This window comes from Dasypus novemcinctus, chromosome 10 (assembly GCF_030445035.2).
Source record: "Dasypus novemcinctus isolate mDasNov1 chromosome 10, mDasNov1.1.hap2, whole genome shotgun sequence".
Classification (NCBI taxonomy): domain Eukaryota; kingdom Metazoa; phylum Chordata; class Mammalia; order Cingulata; family Dasypodidae; genus Dasypus; species Dasypus novemcinctus.
The window spans coordinates 79,101,812-79,122,892 of NC_080682.1; the positions used below are offsets into that span (position 1 = coordinate 79,101,812).

General features: G+C 35.5%; 1 protein-coding gene across 1 annotated transcript in view; it reads right to left on the bottom strand.

Annotated features, from left to right (window-relative positions):
- The window catches only part of PDE3B (phosphodiesterase 3B), a 260,862-nt gene that overhangs the window by 5,071 nt on the left and 234,710 nt on the right, over positions 1–21,081 (bottom strand). Inside the window, exons 11-14 of the mRNA XM_004472520.4 lie at positions 19,896–20,009; positions 11,308–11,507; positions 4,523–4,726; positions 2,391–2,552 (exon numbers count right to left, since the gene is read on the bottom strand). Of these exons, the coding sequence (XP_004472577.2) occupies positions 2,391–2,552; positions 4,523–4,726; positions 11,308–11,507; positions 19,896–20,009 (680 nt within the window). The remainder of the gene's footprint in view (positions 1–2,390; positions 2,553–4,522; positions 4,727–11,307; positions 11,508–19,895; positions 20,010–21,081) is intronic.

The window sequence follows — 21,081 nt, forward strand, 5'->3', positions numbered from 1 at the left end:
CAAGGGGAGAGTCAAGATGAAGCACAGCAGAAACCAGGAACTGAGGTGGTGCAATTGACAGGGAACCTATCTCCATATCAGAAGTCTCCAGGATCAAATCCCAGTGAATCCTAAAGGAAAGAAGATGAGAATACAACACAGACAGCAAAAACAGCAGGGTGGGAGGAGGCGAAGGGGAAAAATAAATAAATGAAACAAATCTTTAAAAAAAACACAACAGCTGCGTTGAGAGTGGATGTTAGCTCAGTGGTTGAGCCATCTGCTTCCCATGTACAAGGTCCTGGGTTCATTCCCCAATACCTCCCAAAACAAACAAAACAAAACAAAATAAATAAAAAATTTTATCCATAAGACTGCAATTTCATAGGTCTATCCCAGGAGTTTGGCTTTCCTGGTTTAGCTCCTAAGTGTTATAAGTCTATAAAGATAGTATTATTAGGATAATAAAAAGTAAAAAATGTTAGGCAAGGTTAGAATTTTGTGTCTATATGTGAAGGAAATTTAATAATAAAATTAGATTGAGAAAGAAGATTAATAATTCTGATAAGGGATAACAAGGACTGTCACATATAATTAGCAAGTTTAACCTTCATGATAACTCTGGTAGAGTGTCAGATAACATTATCCTCCTTTGACATATGTGTAAACAAACCTAGAAAGATTAAATAATCTAAAATAATATATTATTTTAAGGGTATATCTAGAATTATAATAGCTAATATTTACTGGGCATTTATGTGCCAGGAACTGTTCTAGCACTTACCTATATTAATTCATTTAATCCTCACAGCAGCATTAGAGGGAGGTACTATAATTACCACTATTTTGTCAATAAGGGAACTGAGAGAAGTAAAGTAACCTACTCAAGTGACACTATTGGTAAGGAAGAGGAGCCGGGATTCAAATTCCAGCATGGCTTCCACGTTGATTTGCTATGTATTATTCCTATATACTTTTAAAATGATTAATTATAAATTAGGCCCAAAAGAACCTTCTAATGTTATTTCAACTGAGCTAATGAGTTTTATGAAAGTCATACATAACATTACTTTTTTATTACCCCAGTTTGTACAGACAGTAGAAAGATGGCATTTTCCTTAGCATAAAGTCCATTTTTCTTGAACATAGAGAACTTCAAAGCAGGTTCTAATTATCATTGAGACTGGGGATAGGAATATGCAAACAGTTTGTTATAATCTACAAACTGGGTAAATATGTATAACTATCTATTACCTACACTAACATATAATTTACTTCATATATGTCAGAGAAGAGTAAAATATTATTCAGTTTTGAATACTTACATATTTCCATGATTACATAGTTTGATATTTTGTACCTTATAAGCATTATTGTATTTGGTATTTTATACCTTATAAGCATTATTGTATTGGGATATTTAACCAAGATGGGTGTAGGGCAATGCACATTTACTGGTTTTTCAAATATGATCTGTATATTTGTCAAATATGATCTATATAAGAGGTAAGCATGCATGGTAGACAAGCTGAGTCAATACAATCTGGTAGTAAACGGATACAACAGGTAAGTATGGATGGTTATACAGGCTCAACTTTTTAGCTTCTAGTGGGGGAGCAACTCATGGGAAGAAGGCCATGTTCCAAAGGCCTTACTTGTTGATCTTCCCTGATAATTAAGGCCAATAAGGATTCCTAAGGAATGCAGTTCCCAAGTCAAGAATATGTATTTTTTTCATATTTTGGAGTTAATGAAATGTTAGGCTTATAGGGAAACCAGTATACTTTATGTTGTAGGGAGTTTCAAAATTGGTACAGATTCTGCAAACTAGTTGAAATTTTTTCAAGTCAAGTTTTAAAAGAACTGAGAAAAGAGCATGATTATATCTTCAAATCCCTGAAAACCACTAAGCATCTACTCTATCCCCTTTTCAAGCCCTCTAATTACTTAATTTTTGCCAAGATTTTTCCTCAATGTTTATATAGCAAGGTAGTTAAACTTTCTATATCAGAAGTTGCAAATGCATTGATATTCTTTAAATATATTCTGAGCATACTCTGAACCACTTAAAAACCACTTCACCTGGAAATAAATTATACTAGATTATAGACTCTCAGGGTTGAAAAGGACTTTGGAATCATAATGTAGCCTAGCTTCAATCTAGAATGAAGAGTATATTCAACCCACTCCAGAGAGGTAATAATCTATTTCTCCTTTTTGTTTTAAATTTTTGCTACAAAGGCAAATACAGCTAAGAAAATACAAAGAACCAGAGCAAATGAAGCAATTCCTAAACCCCTTTGGCTAAAGCAGCTCAGATTTTAAGCATTTAATGTCGCTATCCAAATCCCAAAAAGTAGTCTCTATGTGGCAGTTCTTAAAAATCCCACCAATCTCATGTTTCAACTTACCTGCTCATAAAATTCATTGACAATGCCTTCTGTCCATTTCAAATGCAAGTCCCGAACTTTTGCTGGACCATTTATATCTGCTAGTTTGATGCACACCTGGCATACTAAGAGGCGATCATTTTCATTATTCCATTCTATACCATTACTATTTACATCATTGGCCTATTTTGGAAAAACAGAATTAATTTAGGTTCTGAGGGCACAGGAATTTTTCAACAAATTATCTTAAGACAGTTTCCTCTCCAAACAATAGGAAAAAATTTCAGTGAATTCTTCTTTTAATCAGTTTATGCCATAACTTTGATTTCTAGGATCCTGGGTAAACTTCACATTTGAAATGTCACTATGATTTTATTTCAGTGGAAGCAAGGTTCTCTAAAAATACATCACAAACCATGAGTTTTAGTATTTGTGAATTCTGAAAATTTTAATTTATAAATATGTATGTGTATACACATATACATATATATAAGTATATATATTTAATATCAATAAATCATAAGAATTATAGCTATTTCTACTTCAGGAAAGAACACTTAAAGATCTATGGAGAACTTGGCTTTAGCTGTGAAAGGCAATTGTGATATGGCTGAAAGAACACAAGTGCTTAAAGGGTGATCCTTATGGTTTTAAATACTGACTTAACTTGATTTACTAATTTAGTGTGTAATATCGGAAAATTTACTTAACCTCTTTGAGTCTTAATTTCTTCATCTATAAAATAGTAAAAGTAATATCAATCTAGCCATATTTTCATAAGGATTAATAAGTGAAAAATGTCTATTTCATAGTAAATGCTAAGTAAATTGTAACTAACATTATTTAAATAAATGCTTATTATCATTATTATTTAGCAAATTGCTATACCTTTTAAGAACTCAAATTTCCTCTAGTAAAAAATGAAGAGAATGGGCCAGATCAGTGGCTTTTGAACTTTTTAGTGTAATAGTTGTTTTGTTTTTTTTTGACAACTTTTTGCCAACAGGAAATTTATATTGAAGCCCAATATAGAAAACACTTAAACGAAGAGCTCTTTTGGTTGAAACTTGGTGGGAGGTCTTGAGAGCCACTCATGTGGCATTTTCCCAAGGGACTACAGAACAAGAAGTCTCTGAGAAACACAGATTCTTTAAACTATTGTGTTAAGGTATTCCTTTACCTGTAAAATCTTCTATGACTCTAACTTCAATACTTAGGAATTTTTATTATGAAATAAAAATAAAAGTTAATAGAAATAAACAACTATGAAATAATTTCAAAATGACACTACTTTCTCACTGATATTTACAAGTATTTTATTAAAATCACATCAGCAACATACATAGGGGACTCCTTCTGGGAGTTAAATCTAGTATTCCTTCTTTGTTACCAGTTCCTCAACCCTGAAGGTACAGCTTCTTTTAGATCACTGAAGTCATCAGGAATGCCAGCAAAAGAAGGGGAATCTTTTCCCTCAGGAATCTAAAGCAGTAGTTCTCAACCTTTTTTCACCTCAAATGTCTGAGGGATAGAATACACTTCAATTAGTACCACTATCATACTAGGGATTCTAGAATCCCTAGTGAAAGTGAGTTGAAGACAGGAACTTTGAGCTAATCTTTCCTCATTTTTCCCTCATATAAGGACTGCAGATAGTGGGCAATCCCAACAAACAGTTGTTGAATGAGTGAATTATTCTCAAGGGGGAGAAAGGATAATATTTCTCTTCCCCCATTCCAGCCAGTTAAGAATCACTAATATAAAGAAAATATAAGTGTGGGGAGGTAGCCATAACTGGCTTCTTAGAAATACATTTTTAATTTCACATAATGCCTTACTTGGCAATGGCGCATGACTTTTAAAATTCTACCCATAAAATCTTTTTATATAATTAATTAGTTTGTCACTAAGTGAAAGAAATTCTCAACAATATATGTCTAGGTGTCAGAAAGGAAATATAGCAAGCAATAGTATTTTAGAATATGCTATCATAACAATAAAAATGTTTTATTTTTAAAATACAGGCATACATATTATACCAGACACATTGTGAGTTCATGTGTATGCTGACTATAACATTAAAAAAACACATTTTATCAGTACACAATAATTATTTCCATTTTTGAGATCAGGCATAAATTAGCATAACAAACCTTGGCATTAAATTCAGCAAGGAAATCAAAATGCTTTTTAAGATCTGTGGCAAGGATTGTTTCAATGACCAGAAAACGAAAGCGTTTGAATTCCACATGATCAAGATTGAGAAGAAAGTTGTATTCTGGGCAAGAGAGATATAGGTTCCAAGCTGACGCAGCATGATGATTTTCCAGAACAGATCTGTCGTTGTATAAAACTGCCTAAAAAAAAAAAGAAGAATGAGGTAAACATCTTAATCTTTAATAAGACATTGAATTAGGAGCAGGTTTGAAGAAAACAGAATACCCTACTATGCCAGGAATGTTACCTGATATTTTAATACCTATGAAGAAAAGTTGTGATAAATTTAAAAATGAATAGAAGGAAGTGCAAAGAAGTTAAGGTACCTCCTCCTTTAGAGTACACAGCAAGTAAGTGAAATGGTTAGTTTTTTTTCAAATATATTTTTATATTACTGAAGTTGTGAACTTACAAAACAATCATGCACATGTATAGAATTCCCATACAGGGAATCAGATTTTGGCTCAACTGATAGAGTGTCTGCCTACCACATGGGAGGTCCAAGGTTCAAACCCAGGGCCTCCTGACCCGTGTGATGAGCTGGCCCACTTACAGAGCTGATTGCGCAAGGAGTGCCATGCCATGCAGGGGTGTCCCCGCATAGGGGACCCCACATGCAAGGAGTGCGCCCCATAAGGAGAGTCGCCAGTATGAAAAAAGTGCAAACTGCCCAGAAGTGGTGCCGCACATACGGAAAGCTGACACGGCAAGATGATGCAACAAAAAAAAGAGACACAGATTCTGCATGCCACTGACAAGAATACAAGCAGACACAGAAGAACACACGATGAATGGACACAGAGGGCAGACAACTGCGGGGGACAGGTGGGGAAGGGGAGAGAAATAAATAAGTAAAAATAAACCTTTAAAAAGAAAAAAAGAATTCCCATACAACAACCCTGCAGAAATGGTTAGTTTTTGAAGCCAGGTTTGTCTCCAAAGTTTACCTTATTTCCAGACACCACACTGCCTTCCATGAAAAGTAAAATGGATATTTTGAAGCCTATTTCATTAAATTAGTAAACTATCTGAGGTAAAGTTATTAGGGATATAGAGCAGGTTTAGGGTCTGTTTCTGTCTTTTGGCCAATATGGAGCCAGCAGTGGTGGTGAATGAAGAAGTTCAGAGTGGGTCAGAGACCTGCACATCTGTGGAGGACACTTCCTGTTCTCCCACCCTGACAAGAGTGCCTGGGAATAAGAGAGAAGCACAAAACTGACAAAGCACAAATCCTCTGGTTCAAATGGTCTGAAAGGGCCTAGACCTACTCATTTTTTCCCCTCATTCCAATGGAAAACCATGAGGCCCTCCTCAGCACTCTACAGCTCTGGAACACAGATTCAAAGCTGTTGGACTGCATAACTTCTAAGGCCTCTTCCATCTCTAAAATTAATCAATTTTGAAAAATTAAGTAGGCTATTAATTATTAAATTAACTCCAGAGCCAAGTTGTGCTAAAGTCTGGGGATTAAAATGAAAACCTGTTCCTGTTTTCATGTAGTTTACCATCTAATGAGAAATAAGGACAGATAAAAAAATTAGAATGTAATCTGTTAAAATACATATTCTGAGAGCTTAAATAGCTCTACTTATTATGTGTGAAAATTAGTTACAGCCTAGATTAAGCAGAGATAGTTATGTAAACAACGTTAAATTTTATAATGGGCCTATAAAGATTTCATACTATCCTTAATACCACTTCTAAACATCACAAATCCTAAAAAGAACATAAGCTTCGAAGACGCCCTAAGGCAGGGGTTCTTAAGCTATTTTGGTTCCATGGACCCTTTTGCCAGTCAAGTGAAAACCATGGACCCCTTACTAAGTCCACACCATACTGTGTATTAGTTAATAAATACATCACACCCACACCAACACATCTCTATGAGAATGTTTTTTCGAATTTAAATTCAAGCTCATTGATCCCCTTGTTAAGAACTCCTGCCCTAAGGGATCAAGGAACATTTCATAGTGATTTAACCTGTGCTCAAATTTGATAAACTATCAGAATAGCTTTGTTTGTTCAGAAAGCAGGAACTGAACTCCCAGCTCAATAAATCACAATGTACAATGAGTGCCCCTATGAAGCCAGCTGATGTAACAAGCTCTCAGTAAGTGAGGATCAGGAAAAGCAAAGAATAAATTCAGAATTCCTTCAACATTTAATTTACCAAAGAAATGTAAAATGGGGCAAAAATTTGAATCAATGTTTGAATCTAGATATAATCACTATACTGGAAACTTCCATGGTGAAAATGAGAATGAATTGAGGAAAGGCCAATTAAGTCATTGTATAAGAAGGAAAAATCTACCTGGCAACTAACTGGAAGGAATTCCTTGCTGGACTCTGATCAACTCCTTAGTTCATAACTGAATGGAGGCTAGGGTCACAGAGCATTAATGGGAGGCAAATGTTAATTCTACTTTAGGAAGTGTATTAGATGGCAGCATAATGAACGGCAACAGGCCATACAAACTTAGTTGAGAAAAATGTCCCAGGAAAAACAGAGAATGAAGCCCCAGCTGGCTCTTACTGAGGATCTTTAGGACAACTAGAGCAGGAAGGCAGTACAGCTCATCAAATTTAGAACTACAGTAAACAAAATTCTTTGACTTTGTGCTAAAGCATCTTTCTATCTCATGTTTCCTTTCTCAAAATCTTCTTTTCTTATTTTATAGATGCAATATTTTTCATATTCTTTCTGAGAATAGTTTCTTTAAAAAAAATTAAGTCCTTTTCTATTCTCTAGATTCTCTTTTCCTTTGCCTGCTGTGGTTGGTTGCTCTGTTTTTCTTAGCCTTTTCTTTCCAAGCTTCCAGTTAATATCATATGTATGGTAATCCTTAGTTATCTATTGATATATAAAAATGAATTCTAGATGGCAGGTGTGACTTTCTTCTCCTGTTATGTATGTTTTGTTGCTGGGTCTCTTCCAAAATTTGGAAGGGTGAGTAGGAACTCTACAAATGTGAATGAGGCTTGTTACCGAGCAGGTTTTACTTTAGGATTACCAGGCTAGGTGCCAGTGTTAAATCTCCAGCATGAGAAATCACCTCCTCTAGTAACTCTTATTCTTTCCAGGCAGTTCCCTTCAATATCTATGTGATGAGTTTCATGGCTGAAGGAAAGTACAGGGTTGTAGTAGCTCTACTTAAAAGTGTGTGTGTGTGTGTGTATGGGGTCTCTCTGCAACTCTACCTATGTTTCATCTGTCAATTTTTGTCCATATGTTTTCCATTTTTAGAAACATCTCAACTTAAAATTCTGTTTCATGTTAGCCTATTCATCAAAATATTCTAGAAATTCTAATATTCCAAGTAACAAGCTCCATCTTTCAGCCAACTTTTCATTTGAAAACAGAAAGTTCAGAATTTTAATACTGACATCCCTCTAACATAAACTTAATTAAATGTTTCACCTTCTTTCACAGCATGGATTCAAAATAATCTTCTTGTGTCTTCCCAATACACTCTCTTTGCCGTGAGAATGAAGAGGAATGCTGGGTCCAGTTGGTAGTTTTATACGCTACTGTCTCTCTTTATGACTCATAGGATATAAAACATCTTTCATTAATCATGGCCTGATTAGACCGCCAAAGCTTCCAAAGATGAGAAAACATATTTTATTACTTAACCATTTTAAGTCCCAGGCTTCCACAAGAGAGCCCTTATGTCACAGTAAATAAGTGAAAAAGGCCTCATGAATTTTGTTACTTTGGGAGGAACAGAGTAAATTTCAGATGTTAGTGTCTTGCAGAACAAAGAATTTTGACATTCTTTAACACTGAATAACTATTTATCAAATAACTCATGTGTACCTAGACATTAGGGAATAAAAGATAAAAAAATCCCTGCCCTTGTGGAATGTCATATTCCACTGAGGAGGTATAGATAATAAACACGATGTATAATATGCTTAATGACCATTCTATGGAAAAAATAAAACAGAGAGGGCACATAATGAGTGCTACGAAGAGGATTTTGAAATTTTAGATGGAAGGAGGTGACAGAGTAAGCCATAGAGATATCTGAGGAAAGAGTACTCTGGGTAGTGGGAACAGAAAGTGCAAAGGTTCTCAGAAGGGAAGTGTGCCTAGTATACTGAAGCAATAGCAAGTAGGCCAGTCAGACTGGCCCTGAGGGAAAAAAGAAGAATAAATGGGGACTAAATCATGCGTGGCCTTGCAAGCCACTGTAATGACTGTCTTTTATTAGGAGCAAAGTGAAATCCATCAGAAGGTTTATTTGGAATAGAAAGTGATGTGAATTAACTCACATTTAAGTGGGATCACTCTAGCGGCTGTGTGTTGAGAATAGACTAAAGGGAGACAGGCAGGGAGTAAGAAAGGAGGCTAATTTTTTTCTTAGCCAAACTCTACTCAATCTCTGTTCCATTCCAGTACTATCCATTGCTTCATCTATTGACAGTATATAACAATGAGAAGTTAGAAATAATATCATTGCTGATACTGTGTCCAAGCTTAGTATTTTGATTAGAACAGTTTTGGATATGGAACTTGTATAAATTTTTTTCGTGGATCATTGTCTCAAATTATCTGATATGAGAGAAGTAAAACTAGACTTCACTCACCTGTACTGTCCTTGAAAGATAGTTAACAAGCAAGTCTGACTCACTGATACTCGAGGCAAATGAAAGAAGGAATAAAAGCAGATGGGCTGGAAGAGTAAATAATTTCTATCTGCAAGATAGAAACTTCCAAAAATTTCTCATACCAAATGAAACAGTAGAAAACAAATAAAGGATTGGGGATAGATTTCTTCCAGCCACTCATGAAGTGGTAATAGGTTCTGACATAGCAGTATTTGTTGAGAGCCACCTATGTTCCCTACATGATGCTAAGTACTTTCACATATGTTATCTCACTTAACATTCACAATATCTAATTTGGTAGAAATTTCAATGTAGTAACATTTCACAGTCCACTGTATGTAGTGATATGGCCAAGCATTTTCCGTGTATTATCTTTTTATCCTTAACTGTAAAGGTATGTATTTTGAGATGCAGAGGGATTAAAGTGACTTGCCTAAGGTCACACATCTAATAAATTATTTTAAGTAGGAATCAAATTCATGATCTTGATTCCAAGTCCACTACTTTTTCCACAATTCCCCCAGTCTGTGATTCACCAAAGGACTAGGCTTTTCAAATATTTTTAAATGTTAAGTTAGAGAGACTGAGCATCTGATTCTTGGAGAATTATACTGCAAATGGAGAAATATGTGTTCCTTAGTAGGTAGTTTCTCCTAAAGGAATTCTTAGAAAGTGGGTAAATATTAAAAACTAGATTGAAATTCATCAGAAAAATTACTTGTGGAAATCAAGAGCTATTAACAGATAAGGCCTCATTGAAAAAAATCAGTCACATAGCCCTTTAACTGATTTATTCTCTTTTTCCCTCTCTACCTCCCTCCCTCCCTTCCTACTCAATTCACAGTGAATATCTCACAACGAACTCTACTCTTGGTCTGGCTCGAGAAGTGAGAGTGTATGCAAGAGACAGAAGTGAGAAAAGGAACAAGGAAGCTAGAGCAGTAAAGTGAGTCAGATCAATTTAGCAATTATTGCGCACTTACTCTTTTTTTTTTTAAAGATCTATTTATTTATTTATTTCTCTCTCCTTCCCCCCACCACCCCGGCTGTCTGTTCTCTGTGTCCATTTGCTGCATCTTCTTCTTTGTCCGCCTCTGTTGTTGTCAGCAGCATGGGAATCTGTGTTTCCTTTTGTTGCGTCATCTTGTTGTATCAGCTCTCCGTGTGAGCGGCACCATTCCTGGGCAGGCTGCACTTTCTTTCGCGCTGGGCGGCTCTCCTTACAGGGTGCACTCCTTGCATGTGGGGCTCCCCTACACAGGAGACACTCCTGCGTGGCACGGCATTCCTTGCGCACATCAGCACTGTGCATGGGCCAGCTGCACACGGGTCAACAAGGCCCGGGGTTTGAACCGCAGACCTCTCATGTGGTAGATGGGCACCCTAACTACTGGGCCAAGTCTACCACCCTGCACCTACTCTTTATAAGGCACAAGGCTGTGAAACACAAAAATGACATTTTGGGAATCACCAGCCGAAACAAACATCCCACAACTACACTAAATTCTACCTAAAATCATGGATATAGTTCCAAGTACTATTGTTTAAAGCCTATTACAATTACAGTATCCGTTTGTTGGGAATGTCTATCTCTATGCAAATTGTGGTCCTAAAGGAATTTTATAACTTAACAACTATACGAGCTTACTGGATATAAAAATACTGTACTAGAAGAATTTTTATATTCACTAATATATTCAGAGATGAGATTTAGGGTCTGGGTATTAAGGCATGTCTTAGGGAAAAAAGAGGACAGCAACAACAAAAAAACAGTAATAGGAAGAGTAAGCCTTACTTCTAGTCAAAGAGTTTTATAAATTTGATCAAAGCAAAAAATATAGGCAGCAAGGACTCCAGAAATTTACAAAAAACTACGTTGCTATTTCATGAACTACTTATTTTTTAGTTGAAGAAGGTGATTTTTTTCCTAATTCCCTAGTATATGTCATGTCAATATCCCATGCTACTATCCAATTAATTACAGTGTACGGTCTTAGAAGCAGATGGAATGGCCAGATGATTCAACTAAACAATGGTTTACAAAAAGATAAGCAGCATGGTTATAAAATTTCAAAATTACCCCTTAAACTTTCTGAAAAAGTATTCCTACCTGAGGCGCATTTGTAGCCACAAGAAATGCATTTGTTCGCCCTGGGTGATCATAATCATGCATGGCAGCTGCCACATACAGAGCCATCAGCTCCAAAGCCGGAATGTTTGAAGACAGGCAGCCATAGCTCTCATCTGGAACAGAGCAACTCTTTGAGGAAATATAAGCAATTCGCCCAGGGTTAATTCGACCATCAGAATCTGAGGAACAAGAAATAGCAAAATAAACCAGTATTAGCACATTACTTCCCCACAATTATTATCTTACTTACATTTTGACTTACCTAAGAAACAGACTCTAGAAATGCGAACTTAAAATAGTATATTATTTCCATCATACATCCTAATACAGAGCAAGAGTATTAAGTACAACCCTTAAGTCATTTAGTTTACTGGGTATGATAGGATTCTCATGCCAGCTTGATGCTGTGTTACTCGGGCTAATGAAAACAAAACAAAAACAAACAAACTCTGATCTTCTAAACATTTGCTATTTAAGAGCTAGATGTAATGGCCAGGGAATAGGGGGATGACAAGAAAAGGCAATACCAGAAATTTGATGAAAACAGTCTAGAGATTTAGGAATTTAATGTTACCACACTAAGTTTCTCAACATAAATCCTTTTCAAATCTTATCCAGAAATAACCCTGACTGCAACCCCTCTAATCTCCTCTTTTTTCCTTCCATGAAACCCCTTATAAAAGAATGGAAAGAAAAATGAGGGGAAATGAAAAGGCATGGAAAATAAGGAATGTCTCAGTCAACATAACTTAATTTTTTATCCTCTCTTTAGAAACATGTTCAGTATCCCCACTGCATTTTTTGTATCTCCATACTGTACCACTGGTTTCTTTCTTTTTTGTGTTTTGGTTGCTTTATCTATTTAAACGGTCACTTGTTATTTTTGCTAAAGGGATCTCAAGAAACTGTAGGGAAGAAAAAAGAAATTATAAACTAAACAGAAAAAAAGATTTTAGAGATACAAATTTAATTGATTATGTTCACTGGTGGAACCCAGGAATATGACCTAACTTCTTACAGTTCATTATGGTTTTTCTCACAATATAGTTGACTCAATATTTGCCACCACAAAAATTTTTCAACTTAATGACTTTAATGCACACAAGTGATAAAGATATTACATTATTTTCATACTGTTTAAATTGTTTTATACCTAAATTGAGTTTAGTACTACCACAAACTTGAGCTATTTAAAAGTAATTAGTAAAATAAAACATTAAAAATACTTTTAGAATTATTAAAATGATAAAAATGGACCTTTAAATGTATGAATAAAGGTATATTTAAATATTCCAATAATAAGACACTTTTAGTTATCAATGTCATATCAAAGTAAATACTTTGAATTTTTCCCATTTTATATGCATTCCGGATTTCCCAAAGAATTTCAAAAATATATTAAAAATACCAAACAAGGGAAAAGATATCTGTTTTAAAGTCAAAACTGTTTAGACTTGACATATTGGGATCTTAATAAATTAGTTTATAGATATTTAATAGGAAATGATTAATATGAAAATGAAAATAGCTGGCAAAGATGTTAACCCATTCATTGACTTCTTTTCAGAAAATGGTGATTCTTTAAATTGGCTGATTAATTTAGAAGGAGGTCTCAGTAAAAGGCATCCAAACTGGAAAGGAAGAAGTAAAGCTACCTTTATTTGCAGATAACATGATCTTGTGTTTAGAAAATCCTAAGAAATCCACTAAAAATATATTAGAACTCATAAGTGGTTCACCAAGGGTATAGGGTACAAGACCAATATGGAAAAATCACTTGTATTTCTACAAGATAGCAATGAACAACAACAAAAAAGAAACAACAAAAATAATTACATTTACAACAGCATCAAAAAGAATAAAATAATTAGGAATAAACTTAACCAAAGAAGTGCAAAACTAGTACTCTGAAAACTATAAAACACTGTTGAAAGAAATTAAAGATCTAAATAAATAGAAAAATACCCCTGGTTCGTGGAATGGAAGATTTAGTATTGTTAACTTAGCAATACTCTACAAAATTCATCTACAGAGTCAAAGCAATCCCTATCAAAATCCCAGCCATCTTCTTTGTAGAAATTGTAGGTTGATACTAAAATTTATATTTAGTAATTCAAGGGATCCAGAATAACCAAAACAATCTTGAAAAAGAAAAACAAAGTTGGAGGACTCATACTCCTATTTCAAAACTTACTACAAAACTATAATAATCAACACAGTGTGGTACTGACATAGGGATATAGATCAATGGAAAAGGATTAATAGTCCAAAAATAAACCCTCATATTTTTGATCAATCGATTTTTGACAAAAGGGGACCAAGACCTTGCCAACTATGCCCCCTGCCTGGTTCTATGTTCTTTCATATACATTATCTCATTTAATGCTCAAAATACCTTATAAAGAAGAAACGCTGATGTAGAAACATTTCCCAGTGCACTGTGTGTGTATAGAATATATAAAAAGCTCTTTTCAACAACTGGTGCTAGGACTACTGGATATCCACACGCAGAAAAATGTGGTTGGACCTCTTCCTTTTACCATACACAAAAATTAACTCCAAATGGATCATAGACCTAAACCTAGGAGCTATAACTATAAAGTTCTTAGAAGAAAACAGAAAACTAAATTTCATGACCTTGTCTTAGGCTGAGTTTTCTTATAACACCCAAAGTGTAAGCAACAAAAGAAAAAATTAGATACATTGAACCTTATCAAAATTAAAAACTTATGTGCTTCGATGGACACCATCAAGAAAATGAAAAGACAACCCCCAGAATAGGAGAAAATATTTGAAAATCATAAAAGATTTGTAACCATAATATTTTAAAAACTCAACCCAATTTTAAAAATGGGCAAAGGATTTTGGAAAAGATATTTCCCCAAAGAAGATATACAAATGGCCCACAAGACATGAAAAGATGCTCAACATCATTAGCAATAGGTAAATTCAAATAAAACTACAAAAAGACACCACTAGATACGGCTATAATTAAAAAAAGACATAATAAGTATTATCAAGGATGTGGAGATATTGAAGTCTCATATTCTCATTGCTGATGAGAAATTCTCATTGCTGATGGGAATATTAAATGGTATAGTTGTTTTGGAAAACAATTTGGCAGTTCCTCAGAATGTTAAACTTAAAGAGTCATCATATAACCCAACGATTCTCCGCCTAGGTGTATGCCCAAAATATGTCCACACAAAATGTTTTACATGAATGTTCATTGCAGCATTATTTCTAATAACCATAAAGTGGAAGCAACCCAAATGCCCATCAAACTTATATTGGCTAGGAGAACTAGAAAAAATTGCTTAATATATGTAATAAATGTATATCAAAGCAATGAGGAAAATACACATATTATGGACATTGTTCCTGTTTCTGTTTTTTATACTTGAAATTTATAATTTTTATATTCCACTACCCATTCCATGTTCTCTTTGTACTCAGCCAGCATTTTTGTTGATTATGGTTCTTTGCCTAGTGGGATCTCCCACACTTCCAAGGGGATGCACTATTAGTGATTCTCCTTGTACTGGATTACTATCATTTTCTATTACCCCTTTGCCACTGGACATGGGAGTACCAAAAAGCCCAGGGAATTCCCTGGGTCCTGGACATATATCCTTCTATGTGTAGTAGAAACCCTATTTTCTCTTGATAATCAGGATCAAACAGTATCAATCACCCAAACTATCACAGAATTCCCCTTCTTTGTCTATTGGTTCTGAGGCATAGAGAACACAAAATGGCCAGATGTTGGTATTGGTGTACAGTTCAGTGTTGCCCTTTTTCATGTCCCCTGCTGGAACCTCTTCTTGTGAACTAAACTTTCTATGGCAAGCAAAAATTTTGTAAGTGGATCTTTTGAGGTACTAAAAGGAGATGCCACTCTTGTTTCCACAGATTTGTTTATTCTGGGTCTAAGAGAAATGGTACCACATATTGATCACTAGTTCAAAGACTAAACTGTAATTTATGGGACAGCACCCTAGCCCCTCAACTGAGTTTTCAGTTCTCCATTCCACTATTCTCTTAGCCAGCTTCAGAATGATAGCATGCATGGAAAAATCAGTAAATTCTGTGGGTACAAACCCATTGCAATAATTTTTGCCAATTAAGTAAGTTTCTTGTTCAGATGCAGTATTAAGTATAACATCATGATGATGAATAAGGCAATCAATAGGTTCACAGATAGCAACGTTGACAGAAGCATTATAGACAGTAAAGGTAAATCCATATCCAAAGTAAGTAATTATTTCAGTGGGGTCAAAAGCTGTCTGTTCCATGAAAGAAGGGATCCAAGGTAAGCAATCTAGCTCCACATGGCTGGATGTTCTTCCAGGGAATGATGCCATATCAAGGACCCACCACTGAGCCCCTGCCTACCTTACTGGCAATGTGGGAACTAAAGAGAGGTAAAGCCAGGCCAGCTTTACTGAGAAGAAGCTCATGTTGTTGAGACCATATATAATCTCCCTTCCTGCTATCGTGGCTATTATGTTCATGTGCCTATTGAATGAGAATGGAGAGGATGGAGAAAAAGACTGATATTAAGAGAAGAGGTCATTTTGTCCACCTGATCACTGAAAGCTTCTTTTGCAGGGAATGCCCTCTGGTGAGCATTCACATGGGAAAAAAATATCCTCCAGTCTGTGCCCATTCTTAAAGGTCCAGCCATATACCTCCTTGTCACCAATTTAAAAATTTTTTCCTTCTAAGCCCCTAAGCATCCAAGCAAACTATTATAAACTGGCCATGAATCAGTGTACATCTTTTCCTCTGTTCATCTCTCTTTATAGACTAAGCAAACAAGCAGACCCACTGCTTTATTCTTCAAAAGATACCCTTGAGTGGGCCTATAAAGCTAGAGCCATCCACTCTCAAGCAGAACTCACATGTTGAGGAAAATCATCTATATAAACCACATCATTTCTCCTTTGAATGATCATAGTGTATTCCCCATGAAGCCATAGGAATGGATTAAGGAAGAGGTGTCAGTGCATTAGGAATAGGTCTCATGGTGTATTAGGTATGATGCCTGAATGCTGCTGTGCACGTCAACTTTATCGACTGGAAGGTCAGAGACATCCAAGTTCATCTACTACGCAGAGCCTAGTAACAATCTAACTGCTGTTTTTACAAAAAAACAAACAAAAAACAGACTAGTTATCTAAGGCAGAAGGGTTGGCTTTGTCTCATAACCCAAAGGATTTCCACTGTGATTCTCTTGTAGGGTTTTTCCAAAGGCACCACAGAAGATTCCTATCTGCCAAAGACACTTTGAGCAATGCTGAATCTGTTAGGAGTCATCTGGCCAACTGGCAGAGCAGCTTCCCAATAAAAGGCTTCTCTTGCTATGGGTTGCACATAAAATTCTTAGTTACAGTTACTGGGTTGGAGTAGTAGAACTCAGATACAGTATATTTGCCTTCAGAACCCCAAGAGCCCTCCAGGTAGAGAAGAATTCAAGATGTAACATTGTCCCCTACCTTGAAGGGAATATACAAGTGTTCTAGACTACTAGACCCTTATCAACTTCACTGAGTTGGCAGATAGCTGAATTTTTATGCAATTTCTCTCCCATCCTCTTCTATATTTCTTGTATCTTACCAAGGCATCTAGGATATTTGCTACTTTTTACTAAGTAGAGTTAATTAAAATGATTTCATCAATGTAGTAAACAACCTTGATACCTTTCGGGACTAGATTATGACACAGAATGGAAGATTTTAAGATTCTAAGATACTACTGGAAAAATTAAGATATTGATCATGTACTGCTATACCTGCCAGGTGAAAGTTAATGTCTTCTTGTGGATTTTGCTAACAGGTACAAAAGAAAAAATTCTCCTTCTCAATTACTACATAGCATGAGTTACATTGATCTATTTGTGAAAAGGAGATCACAACTGGAAAAAACAAGGCAATTTAAGTCACCACCTGTCTTAGAATAATCCACCATCATTTCCCAAGATTCATTTGTCTTGTGTAAAATAAGCAAGCTGAATAACAAATGTGATGGAAATCACTACTCCTGTATCTGTTAAATATTTGATAGTGGCACTGATTTCTGCAATTCACCTAAGAATATGTTTTATTTTGTTTTGTTTTTGATTTACTATTTTGCTAGAATGAGGTAGTTCCAGGAAATTCCATTTGGCCCTTCATGCCATGATGGTCCTCTCTCAAAAGATCAAGGAATCAGTGAAGAGATTCTGCCAGTTGCTAATATACTTGTTACGACTATGCATTCAGAAAATGGGTAGTTTCAGAGATACCCTTATGAGATGGTCCCAGGTCAGAATTTTTTCATGTGAATTCCATAAGGCCCCACCCTGGCTGGTGGATCAGGGTGGCATTTCACTCTCCAAGATTATGCATTGCAATGTATTCCTCAGTACTTTAATGAAGGGGGACCCTTCTGAGGAACATAGTTAGGGATGGATGAGAAGACTGTACATAATAAACACATTTTAATATCCCACCACCAAAACCTTTGGATTCCTTCCACTACAATAATACCAGGAAGTTCTGGTATCTTAATTTCATTTAATGTCCATATTTGAGGGAAAAATTGAACAAACTTTTAGAATGCTGCCAGTTGCTCAATCTCATGCACTGAATCTAGACTCTGTGGTAGGTACACAATTTCCCTTTACCCCTAGTGTAATTCCCTTGAAATCCATTACCATGCATATTCCACACGTTTCTCCCAACATAAACTGACAAATTACTCTGATGTTCAGACTTAGTACTTATTCCCCTAGGATCTGCCATGATTTGAGTCCACTTACGAGTCTAGAAGAAATGAGAGTTGGTAGGGGTGGATTTTGAGGAAAATTAGAATTATAAGTCAAGAATTTCAGATGAGGTAATTATAGGGTATTCAGGCAATCAACATAAGAAGAAAGGTCTGTTTCTGTTGGAAAGGAAGGTTTAGCTGGATTTAGGGAGTTCAGGATAATAAGACTTACTGAAATCTACCCAAATATCCCCATTCCCATTCTCAGGGTTCTTTCTTTCCCAACTGATACCCTAATTCTAACATAAAAGGTTTACTGCAGCCATGAATTAAACTTGCATTGTATTTCAGGCAAATTCAGGATCAAATTTTAGGTTTTGTTTTCTGAAGTTATGATTCTACTACTATAAAAACTAAAGGATTCTTTTAGGGCAATCAGAGAAGCTGTCTGGTACTCTAAGCATTTATTGAAGTCCTAAACTTGTCATTTTAACTAGTCCTCCAGTACAGTAAGGCATTTCATCCCATATTTCTTGTAATCTGTGTTTCCACCATAATGCTCTATTGCAACAGCTACTTGGTCTTACAAAGTGTTATTTTCTATAGGCACTTGATTGCAATACACTGTATTAATGACTCTGTTAGTGTGGACTTTTGAAGGAAGTGAGAAGCATGGGAGAGAAAACATATATTGCCTTAGAGAATACTTAAATAATTGTGAATATACTGGTGGTGAAAATATGGATGTTAAAGTGAGATACTCAGCAGGGAATGAGGAACATGCTATTGGCAACTAGAGGAATGGGGATCCTGGTTATACAACAGCACAAAGCTTAGATAAATTGGAGCACAAAACTTGTAAACAATGGATTTAGATATATAAGGAGATTTCTAAGCAAAGTTTTCAAGGTATAGCCTGTATTTTTTTTCTTGCTTGCTTGCTGCTTATAGTAAAACGTGAGGAAAGAGACAGAGTGAGGGGAAACTATTTAACAAAAAGGAACCATGATTTGGGAAATTAGCCTAATCCAGATTGCAAAAGATGCTAAGAATTAGGAGATTCTCTGTCAGGCAACTGTGTTCTGGACAGAAAAGCAAGGTTATGGATACACCATATTTGCTAGTTTCTTGAAGGATCAAAAAGTCAGGGTCAGAGAGGGATTTAAAGATGCTAAGCACCTGGCTTTAAAGAAGGGGCCAGGAGCCAAGGAACACATGTGGTTTCTAAAAGCTGGAGAAGGCAGAAAACAGATTCTCCATTCGAGCCTCTAGAAGGAACACAGTCTAGCTGACATTTTGATTTTTGCTCAGTAAAACCCATCTTGGACTTCTGATTCGCAGAACTGTAAGATAATAAATTTATGTGTTTCTCTTAATCCTCTAAGTGTGTGGTAATTTGTTACAGGGGCAATAAGTAAACTAATACCTATTTTGGTACCTGGAAGTGGGGTGCTGCTGTAGCAAATACCCAAACAAGTGGAAGTCATTTTGGAATTGGGCAATTGGTAGGGACTGGAAGAATTTTAAGGAGCATAATAAAAACAGATAAAGAAGATCAGCCAACATATCCAAAAAGTTCACTGAATCCCATGCATGAAGAATACAAAGAAAATCATCTGGGTACATTATAGTCAAAATGCTGAAAACCAATAGCAAAAAGGGACATACTATTGTTAAAGAGAAACAAGACCTGTCAACAGGAACTATATATGAAAGTTACTTAATACAAACATTACAAGAACAGTGATAATAAAATGTGACCATTTGATTTGTTTTTCCTAATCAAAAAATGAAAAGAAAGAGATAGAATGAAGTACCTGTTTGATTTCCTGTTCTATGTTCACTGTGGATCTGTTGAAAGCCAGGAATTGGTCGTGTTGTCAGATACCAAACTGCATGGAGGACATCTGTGGCATGTATACGATTATGATCTAAAGTCACCAAAATGTTTTACAAAATGATCAATGTTAGTTTGACATAGGACACTTTAAAAATACAAGAATTCTTTGTCACGCTCTATCATTGAAAATATATGACACAGAATAACTTTCTACAATTGCATTTTTGTTGTTGTTGTGAGGTACTGGGACCAGGGATTGAACCCGGGACCTCTTATGTGGGAAGCCAGCACTCAGCCACTGAGCCACATAGGCTCCAAGTCCACAAATGTATTTCGCTTCATCTTATTTTTAGAGTTTCTTGATATGTTAAAAAAATTCTTTTTATATACTTGCACATAATACTATGAGAACACAGTAAAGGGGTCAAAGAAAAGTTAAGGTAAACAGGGCTAACTGAAAATATTTGTAAATTTACTTAAGGTTAGTATTTTGTGGCTTGAAAAACATGATGTAAATAGTTTTTGTATTTTGGAGCCCCATATTTGCACGCAAAACAAAACAGTTACAAATTCTGGATATGTTATACTTTTTGTGGAAAAAAAAATGAGGATGGAAAATACCTACTCTCAGACTTGCTATAAGGATTACTGCTAAATGGCATATGAATGCATCCAGAACAGAGTCTGACACATATTATATGATTAACAAAACTGGTTTACTGAAATATGGCCATGTGAAAAGGCAACGTGGTATAGTATAAAGAGTTTATAGGCTTTAGACATCAGATAGACCTAGAACTAAAATCTACCTTTGATATTTCTACTTTTATGAACTTGGGAAAGATTTTTCTGGGTCTTTATTTCTTACATGTGAAAGGTAGATAATACAATCTTTGCAACAAAGATTAAATGGGATAACTATGTGATTTTAATGGATTCACATTTATAGCAGATATACAATAAAGGCGCCACACTTCAACAAATATTTAATGAGTACCACTGGGTAGCATTAGCAGATGACACAACACTAAGTATTCAGGCAACAGAGATGATATGGTGCCAAGATTCTAGGAGCTTAATTATTATTAATACAGTCACCACCATTAATTGACCATTTACTACATGCTATGGATTCTAATTGTTTTATAAGGATTATCTTATAT